Source organism: Rhinolophus sinicus, chromosome 3, assembly GCF_057876585.1.
Source record: "Rhinolophus sinicus isolate RSI-liver-muscle chromosome 3, RSI-T2T, whole genome shotgun sequence".
Taxonomy (NCBI): Eukaryota; Metazoa; Chordata; class Mammalia; order Chiroptera; family Rhinolophidae; genus Rhinolophus; species Rhinolophus sinicus.
Window position 1 is genome coordinate 172553874 of NC_142503.1, and position 12165 is coordinate 172566038.

The 12165-nt window shown below is 36.6% G+C and overlaps 1 protein-coding gene across 33 annotated transcripts in view; it reads left to right on the forward strand.

Moving 5' to 3' along the window:
* The window catches only part of GPHN (gephyrin), a 431232-nt gene that overhangs the window by 368117 nt on the left and 50950 nt on the right, over nucleotides 1-12165 (forward strand). For all 33 annotated transcript variants that reach the window (XM_074327330.2, XM_074327331.2, XM_074327333.2 and 30 more), the window contains one exon: nucleotides 1-154. In XM_074327330.2, coding sequence (XP_074183431.1) covers nucleotides 1-154 — 154 coding nt within the window. The remainder of the gene's footprint in view (nucleotides 155-12165) is intronic.

The window sequence follows — 12165 nt, forward strand, 5'->3', positions numbered from 1 at the left end:
ACCCATCGGCCATGACATTAAAAGAGGGGAATGCGTTTTGGCCAAAGGAACCCACATGGGCCCCTCAGAGATTGGTCTTCTGGCAACTGTAGGTGTCACGGAGGTTGAAGTTAATAAGTTTCCAGTGGTTGCAGTCATGTCAACAGGGAATGAGGTAAAAAAAAGGGTGGGGGGGAGTGGTTAGAATGGGCCTTGCAGATAAAAGTATGTCTGACATCTGTTCTGTGCTGTAAATAGAACATTGTGGTTTATAGATCTTATCGCATTCCCGTAATAGGGAAATAATCAATTGGCCTCAGAATAATTCAAGTACAGAATATGAGAAGGAAGAACTAGAAATTACATATTAATAAATTTTCCCTTCCATTTATTAGAATGAAATATTACAACTATTGACCTTTCCACATACTCAGTACATGTAAACAAAGAACACTGACGGATAGCTATAGATATTCAACTATGCAACCTAATTATTAGGCAACTTTATATTAGGACTATGAATTCTACCCGCTCTGCTACTGAGATGATAGGCCACCTCTGTGTGGTCAGTAAGTCAGTAAATTGGGATGCCATGCGAGCCCTTCTTGCTAAACTTCCATGCGGTCTTTAATCACCAGGAAGTGTTTGATAATCCGTTTGTTTTTTTCTCTAAAGATAGCATCCAGTGGCATGCCATTCAGAATGTGTCAAAATTTCACGTCAGCCCTGATTTAGGAAAGGGAAGTTAGTCAATCTTTTTTCTGAGAACTCTTGAAAAACTTCCTATTCCCGTTTTGCTTAGATTATACAAAAATTCAATTGGAAGTTCTAAGGTGAAACTGGGACTATTGAAACGTGAAGCTGCTGGAAATTCAAAGCTTAAGAGCAGAATTTGAAATTATTGAAATTTTTTTCAAATTAATTCCTTTAGAACTTTTTATAAAAAGATTTACAGGATTTTTTTTTTCTCTTTTAATCTCTAACTTTGTTCTGAAAATAAGCCAATTTTTAATTTCTTAGTTTTGGAAATGAACATTTTCAAGGGTCTCTCTATTACCCTTATAGTTCCTTTGGAAAGAACAAAAGAAAAGAATAGGATACTTTGTTTTGCTAATGGAGAGATAAATCAACATTTTAGATTTGCTTACTTCCCAGTATATGTGTACTAGTCATTCCCTAAAACTATTGATTGACCCAAAACATTCTTTTCAACTAATTTACATAGTGATGATTTTAATATCCCTAGGATCAACTGACATGATGTTTAGCATCAGAAAGTAATTTATTTCAGACTGGTTGACTTCATGATCTATTCTTATTTGTGATTTATTTATACGTTTTGTACATCTAAGTGAGTTCATGGAGTTTGGGAACACTAAATAGAAAGCTAAATAACTAATTAATAGGCAACTTTGTTTAAGGTATAGCTCTTACATTCTTTGTAGGGCTGGGCTAATATTGTGTTATCCCCCTGAGTACATTCGTACTATTTTTTATACTCTTCATTAAAGCTATTTACTAGTGGTAGGGAAAAGTGATGGGGTGAGAATAGAGGTAGTATTTACATTGTGGAATCTAAGAAAGAATGTGTAGTCCTAGTTCCCTGCCCTCATAGACTTCGTAATCGTTGGAGAGGCTTTGATAGATTCTGTATGACTCCCTTCCCCTACTTTCTGTAGCCTGCTGTATTACCATAGTTTTCCAAGGGAATGGTGCTTCTAAATTGTATAATCTCTAGTTCGGTATAGCTCAACATTCCTCCCCTACTTCCATCCAAAGTTAGTGATTATTATGATTTTCTTTGATCATATAGTTTAGTTCAGCAAATGTTTATTGGGTACCTCTATGCGTGGCACTATACTGGAAACTGGGGATAGAAGAGATAAATAAAATGTAGTATCTCTCCTGAAGGCTTGAGATCCTCAGATAGCCAGAGGACAATAGAAAAAAGTCATGCATTTATTTTCAGAGAAACCAAAAGAAATTACACCTGTCTATTAATGTGACAAGTCTGTATTTTAGTCATAGCACAGTTCTCCTTGAGTATTAGTTCTGATTTCCCCTAATATATATGGCTTCACATGTGTCCACTTCTTGAATCCAGTGTGGTATATTGTAAGCAGAAGAGTGGCCTGAGGCAACTCAAAGAATGTCATACAACATGTCTATGTATGTTATATTTAAAACCTGCCCCGTATTTTGTGACCATGTAAGCTTGTTCAGGATGAAGGAATTATTTCAAAATTGGGGAGGTACAGTTAGTTATAGGCTACAACTAATACAGTATAGCTGATGTAGACATTTGCTGATTTCAAGAAACTGTATGTGTTAAAATTTAGTTAATACTGTCCAGTAATTGTACATAATTGTAGGGATAGGCTTCCAATGTTATGCAATTGTTCAATAAATATTTGAGTGTCTATTACATGTTGAAATGCCCACCAGGGGTTCTCTTATCTAAACATCAGACTTAATACGATGTAAATACACTACATTGTGAACCAGTAGACTTAGAAAGATATTGAACAAAAAACTCAGCATCAAGCAGGGCAGCATCAGGGTTTCTTCTTCAGTGGGACTCGTCTTCTTAACAGTCCACACAGCCATCCAAGAGTATTTTCTTTGTTCTTCAAATGGCATTCAGGTGCAAGGGAGTAATTATACTAGAAGAGTATGGGAGCCACCAACTTAGAAGACCCATGTTGTACATAAAAATCAGTACTTTTTGTAAGTCTTAGGCAGCTTCCAGGGTGCCCACAAGGGAAACGCCCAGTTACAAGTGTTACCACATTCATGGAAGCCCAAAGCTATGGCTTTCCACTATGTATTTATAGTTCCTTTCTGTTCATATGCAAGGTTACCAATCAGAGATCATTTTTACCATAAGAAATGTTGCCTAATAAAAACCTGGCATTTCATCTTTATCAAATTTCCAGGGGAACAGTGCTAGAAAGTTAACCCAAGGTCACATTTGTCCTTAGAGATGAACAAAGGTTTTGTTCATCTTTTACCCTCACATAAGATGACGCATTATCTGTAAAAAATTAGAAAACAATAATAAAACTGACTACAGGTCATTCTGCTTTTTATTATCACCATGCACTGGCAATTCTAAACAATGTCAGTGATAAAATTCTCCTCTCTACTGGAGGAGACCACTCCTACCATCCCTTCTCACTTATTATACTACCATACTGATGCAAGGTGCTATTCTGACTACTGGGAATATAGCAGCAAGCTAGACAGACAAATTCACTGCTCTGAATTTATATTTTAACGGGGTCGGGGAGGGGCCTCAAGGAGGTAGTCAATAAACAAAAAGTGATAAATGATATAAAGAAAAATAAAGAAGGGTCAGATGATAAAGAGTGGTGGTAGAAGAAGTATATGCCACTTGTTATCTGTTGAAACTTACCCCACATCAGCCCTTTTATACTCTCCCCTAAATAGTAAGGCTAAAAGCCTGAAAATGATTTTCCAGGCTGTCTTTCCAGCTGTAGTCCAGTTAGGTTTTGCCATGGGTATGCATTAACATGATATTAGAAAGCAGAAGGAAATTACCAGAAGTATAAGCTCCTTACTCTCAGTAACATCTTTCCCCCAACAGCCCCAGGGATGGGGATGATGGGGATTTCCTGCCATTGCAGAGCTTTGGTAACACACTTTTCTCCTTTTGTTTCTCCAACCCTCCCAACACATTTGTAACCAATTCCCTGTGTTAAATCTTCCTTTCTCCCACACCCCTCCATTTGAAACACCTAGAGGAGTTTTGGTTTTCCTGTCTGGACCTGATTAATAGTCTTCTATTTGGTATAGTATAATCAGATCTCACTGATGAGGTGAAATTAGAGTGGAAATCAGAAGGCATTGAGGGTGTATGTCATGTGAAGGGAATCATGTTCCATACAGCAGGAACAAGGAACAGAAAAGCCCTGAGGTAGGGTGCATGCTTGTCCTGTTCGAGGAGCAGCAAGGAGGTCAGGATGGCTGAGTGCAGACGGAAAGAAGCAAAGTGAAAGGAGATGATGTGGAGCCGTAACAGAAGCAAGACCATTTTATTCTAAATAGCCCGTTTTGAGGAAGGGAAACAACATGGAATATGACAATGTTTACTCTGGCTTCTATATGTAGAAAAGAAAAGGGGGAAAGGCAGAGAGAGAGAGAAGAGAGGAGAGAGAGAGAGAGAGAGAATTGAGTGTATTTATCTCCACCGTGTCTTTGCTTGTTGTGTTCCTTTTTTTATATATATATAAAAATTATCTTGGCCACTGTCAATAGCAGAGGCCTGTTCAAACAAGTTTGAACTTTAGATGCATAAAATCTGTCTACAGTCTTCCTGTAATATTCTTTGGGGCCTTCTATAAGAAGCTGCTGTTATAAAACTAGAATTTTTAAAATCTTTATCCGCACTAATAAGAGAACGAATGGGAAGCTGAGTGCCTACTATGCCCTGTAGTGCTATGTGTTTGTGATTAAAGCAACACTCTGAGGTTAGTATAATTACGCTTCATTTTACGTAAGAGAAAATTGACACTCAAATACAAAGCAACTAGCCTGACATATATTTTGTGTAAGTGATATAGCCTGGTTTCATATCTAAGTGTTTTGGCTATATGATTTTTTTCCCACTATGCCACAATGCTTCCCACTAGAGCTTTCTTAAATTTCATTTCTCCGGTTTTTCAATGGCAGCCTCTGAAATCTGTCAGGTTAGATAGTCCATTACTTCCTTCTAGCCATATCGTACTTTGTGTCCAGATGAAAGACCGTGGCTCACCATTTTAAAGTTACCCTCACTAACACTTCAGATAGTTTCACTTATTTCATCTGTTCCTTTACTCACATGCTAATACCAAAACTGAATGACTCCATCCTACACCTCCATTTTTTGCTCCCACTCAGAAAAACATTACTGAAAACATTCATAGAACCTGGCCCACTACAAATTTCTGCCATTCATTGTCAACCTGGCACTTAAAGTTGCTCGGGAATTCTGATGTAACTGTCTATTTGATGTCGTAGCGCATTCCTGCAGTGGATAGTTCATTCATACATTCTACACCCTTTTTAAACCTCAGTAGTAGCCCTGCTTTCTCACTCTTGGAAGATGACCTCACCACCTTTATGGAAAAAATGAAGCTAAAAAATATTTGTCAAAATGAACTAAGTGAGGGTTCCATCATCTTCCCTTCTCTTTACCTCAAAATTTTTCCCATTCCTTTAGCTAGCTTCCTTTCCTCCAATCTACAATGAAAAGGTACTTCTTTCTACGTGTACCTTTAAGCCCATTCTTTCTCACTTTCTTCAGAACTTTGGTTTCTAAATTATTTGCTGTGTCTTCTATGTCTTTGATTGTTCTCTCTACTGGCTCGCCTCCCTTCCACATCCAAGTATACAAAGAAAGATTACCACTGTCGTGAAAAAACCTATACTCAAACACTCTGTTGCTTCCTTGAGCTACTGCACTATTCCCTTCCTATTCACTACTAGATTTGTTGAAAGAGAGGTCTGTACCCACTGCCTTTCCTGCCTCACTATCCACTGTCTCTTAAACCTCGTAGATACGATTAGTGCAGAAACTGCTTACCTGAGAACACTAATAACCTTCTAATCTCCAAATTCTGCTCTGATAGTCGTCCTTCTTAACTTGTCTCTACCATTTAACATCAGTGACTTCCATCACCCACCACCTGGAAACTCTTTCCTTGTGTTCTGTGACTGTTCTCTCTTTATGCTCTATTACTTCTTTTTCTCCTTCTATTTTCTTTATCTTTCTCCCATTCCATAAATGGAGTATTCCCCCAAGATTCTGTTCTCTGCTGTGTCCTCCACTCTCTAAATTCTCCCTTGGAGTTTTTCTCTCATGTCAAATATATTCAGGTAATTTCCCATATCTGTAGCCCCAGTTTGATGTCTTCTGTAAGTTCAAGCCTTCATTTTCTGCTTCCTTTGGATATTTCTACCCAATGTCCCACAATTACCTAATCTCACTCACCATCTTTCCCTTCCTACCAAGAAGAGTGGAATACGTTCTTCCTAACTTGCCTCTTTTTATGAAGGCATCACTGTTCCTTGAAACTGTTTTGCCAAGATCATCAGTGACATTCTAAAACAATTTTTTACTCTTTTTTTTATTAATTTCAGGTGTATAAAACAATGTACGTCATAGTTAGGCATTTATACCCCTCACAAAATAACCTTCCTCCCCCAATCTACTACCCCTCTGACATCGCATACAGCCATTACATTTCCACTCTTAGTCCTTATCTGTACTCCACTTCTTGGGAATATATATATAAAATTATAGTTGACATTAATTATTGTTCAGCTTCAGCTTCAAGTGTACAGAGCAGTAATCAGGCATCTATACTGTCCCTGAAGTGGTTTCCCTAATAAGATAAGTGGTGCTCTCAGTGCGCATATGTGCAGGCAAGAGCAGAAACTGCACTGACTTTGTACAAACTACCAACCACACCCCATAGCCCCACTCATCTAGAACTGCAGTGCCAGGGTCACACTGGGCGCCAGGTGGCTGGTTCTGCCTCCACAAGATGCAGAGGAGTCTTTGTACAGCAGAAACAACCTGGAGATAGCTTGGTAAGCTTAAGTCAAGGCTGGAGCTGCCTTTTTTTTTTTTCAGTATTACTATCATATTTAGTGTGTGTGTGTGTGTGTGTGTATACACACACACGCACACATATATATATACATATATGCATATATATATATATATATATATATATATATATATATATATATATATACATTTTCCCCTTTCTCTCGTCTTTTCTTTTTTCTTTTCCTTGCCCTACTTTTCCTCCCTCTTTCCATTTTTCTGTACTAATTTTTTTTTTTGATATTTTTGCCTGTGTTGCATATCGGTTATTGGTTGTTTTTACATGTGAGTGTATTTGGTTTTTTCTTTGTTGTTGTTGTTGTACTTATTGATTTGTTTTGTTCTGAAATTGCCCTATACTGGGGCCCAGCCCAATTGGCACAAGATTCAACACACCCAGAGGCCAACACCAGACCAAACCAGAGCATTACCGGCTTTGACGTACAAGTGACATACCCAGAGGGAATTCTCTACAGGCACAAGAACCCATAGGGCCCAAGCCTCATCTGAGGGGTCAACCCTCATGCAGCAGCTGATACATTGTGAGCAGAGCTAATTCTCATAGCTAGTCAGCCTGGGAATCAATCCCACCTACTGACAAGCCAAAAGCAATTAAAGCTGAACTTTAACAGGAGAATACACACAACACAAGGGTCACCTTTGGAGCACACGCACAGGAAAATTAGGGAAGTGGTGCAAGTCAAATATAAAGGACACATACTGCGTAAGATCACTCAGCAAAGACCAAGAACCCTAGGGGATCTACCTAATACATTGAAGCAAGCAGAGAGTCAGCCAGAATGGGGAAATAAAGAAACATGTCCCAAATAAAAGAACAGAAGAAACCTCCAGAATTGGAACCAAATGAAATAGAGGTAATCAACCTATCAGAGACAGAGTTCAGAACACTGACGATAAGAATGTTTAAGGAGCTTAGTGACGACATAAAGATGGCTAGATAAATCAGAATAAACAACCAACCAGTTAGAACTGAAAAATACAATAACTGAAATAAAGAACACACTTGAAGGAATTACCAGCAGGTTAGATAAGGCAGAGGATCGAATCAGCAATTTAGAAGACAAGTAAGCACCGATCACCCAAGTGGAACAAAAAAAGAAAACAGAATAAAAAACAATAAAAATGGTTTAAGAGATCTGTGGGATAACATCAAACGCAACATGTACATCATAGGAATACCAGAAGGTGAAGAGAGGGAGCAAGGGATCGAGAACATATTTGAAGTAATAATAACCTGGTGAAGGAAATCGGCAATTTTTTATTTTTAGTTGTGGTAAAATACACATAACATAAAATTTACCATCTTAATCATTTTTAGGTATACAGTTCAGCAGTATTAAGTGCATTCACATTGTTGTGCAACCAATCTCCAGAACTATTTTCATCTTGTAAAACTGAAATTCTATACTCATTAAATAACAGCTCCCCATTTCCCCCTCCCTCCAGCCCCTGGCAACCACCATTCTACTTTCTGTCTGTATGAATTTGATTTATTTAATGAGAGAATAAACCAAAAACTTGCATAACTACAATATTGTTCTAGTATAATTTTCTTACATGGTGGTAAAGTCAGGAAGAAAACACTGGACAGTTTTGAAACCAAAATTATTAAATGATTCTAATTTGTACAAAGAGTAATCATAATAAAAACAAAATGTGGACTTTTTTCAAATACAATTTGTAAACCTTTGTAAACCACATTCTTAAAGACTACTTAAATTATGTTTAAAAACTCTGAAAATACGTTTTTTTTCTTATAACCCACTAACCAAAGCAATTAGTTTAACTCGCAATTAAAACTTTTTTCCAGAATTCAATTAAAAACCGTTAAGAATAGGAACATGTTCCATTAGAGCTTATAATCTGACTTTTCTCCCCTCTGTTTGTGTTAGATCTGTTTGTCTGGACTATTTCGGTATTTCTAACATGTATTCATGATGACCAGAATTGGTTTTTAATCAATTAATAAATTAAGTTTTCCAGAAGAGGGAGAAAAAATTTAAGGATATATAAGGGAGCTGTTTGTAATGGATATGGAAAGGGTTATTGACCACAGTTGTCCTCTTTGCAAAGAGGGTCTCATGATCTTCCCTTTGCAAAGAGGACAACAGTCTTAAATGCAGACAAACCCATCTCAATACATAAAAGAAAGAGAAAGTAAGTAATTACAACCAGTCTTAGGCACTCTGACAATTCCATCAGGACATACGATTAAATCTTTGAGGAGCAGAAATAAAGTGGGAGGTCTCCTAAAATAAACTAAGTGATTTCTCTTTTAGAGAACAAGACAGAGAGCCTCCTCATGAGGGTTTAACAAAAGAACTTTTAAATTTTTTATATTTTATTTAAATTTCATTTTGAAGCTTTGCATAACAATAGAAATGCTCATCATTGAGTATTCAGAATTGTATTCCTCTTTTGTTCTAAAAGTTCTTTCAAGTGAATATTTGGGTCATGTCAAAAAGACTCCAAAATGACCATTGCAATTCCAAATTGTCCTTGATAAAATTATGCTTTTTTAAAATATACATGCAAGAAAGATAAAATAGAAGCCAGAGTTATGCCAAGCGGTAGCACAAGTTTATTATTAAATGAATCCATGGATTCATTAGCTAAAGGTCAGTCAAAAGGGAAAATGTTGCTTATGTATTATGTCTAAAGGCCTTAATACTAAGGTGAACCCCCTAACAGCTAACTCTAAAAATCAGCAGGCCAGAAAGGGTAGGCAGAATATCTCTCCCAAAGCCAATTTCTCAAACATGAACAAACAAAGAAAAATTCTTAGACACACAACAATGTCGCCAATTGACAAACAAGAAGGTTAGTATCAAATCAATGCTTTAGCACACCTTCACCAAGGAAAACAAAATTTAGTACAAATTCGATCAGACAACCAAAAAGTCTGGGACTCTTACAACACACAAAATAAATGTCAGGTAGCTTTGGGAGCTCAACAACAAAGGATCAGAGCTTAACATAAGTGCTGGACTTAGTATCATAGACAAAGAATCCCCCAAGAAAAGAAGCTCAGGAGACCTCAGTGAAGTGCAATATAACCAGTGTGAAAATACTGGTGGCACGTGGTCTTGCCTGAGTCTTGGCGGGACCTCCGTGACTATCAAAATCCTACTGGAAGGACAACCAGGGAAACCTGTTGATTATACAAAGCTGGATATATGAAAGTTTCTGAGCAAGGGAGAGCATCACCTTGACAGAGTCTCAGTAGTGTCTCAAAAGGGGCAAGTTACAGAAGGATACTTACAGGATTTTGAGGACTGGAGTTGATGGTGGGGTGGCTATAAGGTAGAAGTTAGTAAGTAAGATCTATGCAGAGACTGCTCATATTCTGTAAAATAGATGAATTGCTGAAAGTAAGTCTTATCTTTGGAGCAAATGAGTCCAGGTCGAGTTACCATGGTCTCCATTTGTCCATGGTCTTATCTTGAAGCATATAGTTCTGAACAAGCTTGTGTTAATGCAATTTGACTTAAGATAGTTTGAGTTATATGTCATGGTTTGGTACATTTTATCTGTTATGCAAGTAATAGTACAGTTTGGCAAGTTGGTATTTCTGTGTTATTTATCAGAAGGAAAGAGTTTGTAGGCAAGATATGGCTTTCCCAAAAATTCGGACATATTGAATGCCTAAAATTGGGGTTGGGGGCCATAGGCAAGAGAGTGAATGAAAACACTGGATCAAGGAGAAGATGAATTAGGATGTTCTTAATGATTGAAACCTTTGGGAAGATGGTGGACTACAAAGGAAAAAAAAAAAGTACCAAAGGTTAAATGTTTGAAAGCTGGGAAGACAGTGGTATTATTGACAGTAACAGAAACAGGAAATTGAAATTTAATATGTGGTAAATAAGAAAGTAACAAGGTATAGAGATAATGGGTTATGTTTTGTCTTACTTCGTATTGTTTTTTTCTTTTGTGTTTTAACTATAGTGTTTCAGACATCATTCTAGAGATGACCAGAAGGATCATATACCAGAAAATAAGATCAGTTTTAAAGGGAAATATTGTGATTTATTCTAGTATATTCAGCCTTATAGTCATCCTTCAATTCTGTATGCTTTCTTTAAAATACTTAAAATGCACTATAAATCCCATACCCTCATTTAAATAGCTATTATTTTATTATGTCAGTTTTACAGACAAATAACTGATTTTCCAATGATCTCTAATTATTCTGTAATTTCTGGAACTTACAGCAAAATAGCAGAGAGGAGCATGAATGGCAAAGACAACACTGTAATAATAGAGGACACTTACTTAGTTGCTGTTGGGTACCCTTTTGTGGGAGGAAAAAAATTATATAACTCACAGTTTTCTTTCTGAAACAAGTTGTCTAATTAATGAAGTTAAAGAGCTGCAAGCCTTGACCTTTATAAAATTATAATGACTTCAATAACCATGTGTTAATTAAGATCAGAAAATTAATCTATATTAACACTGCAATAGCAATTTTCAAAGCTCTGCCAGTGACTAAGGATGAAAGTGGGTTGCAATGTCACATGGCATCTGATTAAGTTAAATTAGCACAGTATCTGAAGGGAAGACTCCCAGATGACACTGAATAAGACAATCAGTTTTTCTCCAGCTATTTTAAGGGGACAGACAGTTGGTTGCAAAGCTGCTACTTTTCTAACATAAAGCCAAGGGTAAGGACACATGGTATGGCTAATAAGTCAGAAGGAAAACCGAAGGGATTAGAGGTTATTGTTTGGGAGAACTGAGATATGAAGTCCTGGGTATTAACAGAGGAAGCATCTAAAATGTGCAGGCTTGCCTTCAACCCCCTAAGATAATATTCCAGAATTTGTCACTTCAAAGATGCACATTTTTTGTTTTATAGTGTTTCTGAAATCAAAGTACATCTTAAAATTAATATATAAATTACAGTTGTATACTGTGTGTGTGTGTGTTAAGGACCCCCTACTCTTAAATATTTTATAATCTAATTAAATCAGTGTTCACATTATAAACTAATTCCATCTGTACTAGCATCTAGGAGTAACAATATGAGAACAATTGACAGGAAAACAGATGTTCTTTCAATATCATATATCATAAAGAAAGCAAAGAGAATCTCATTTATTGTACATTTATATTAATTGAGTATTCATTATCTCAATCAATCCTAACAACTACATTTCAAGGTAGTTATAAATGAGAAAATTAAGGTATGGCGTGTTTGGCAACTTGACTTTGAACCTTGTCTGAATCCCAAGCTCTTCCTACTATACCACACTGCCTCATTGGAACATCCTAACATAGAATAATAAACTTCTTATAATTTTCTTCATTGACATAAAATAGTAGATATAAAATCTCTAAAGGGTGATTCAATTCAGAGTCATGGAACTGTGGGTATGTGTAGTTAAGTATCACTTGTTTAAGTTTGCTAATAAAGAGACAAGATGTCTATCTCCTTCTCCTTCAGATAAGTTTAACTTCTTAGGTACTGTTGATTCCACTCCAGAAAAGAGATCAAAAGCTTCAAAGAAAAGATAAATAATCGTTCTCTTCAGATCTGAAAATATTAT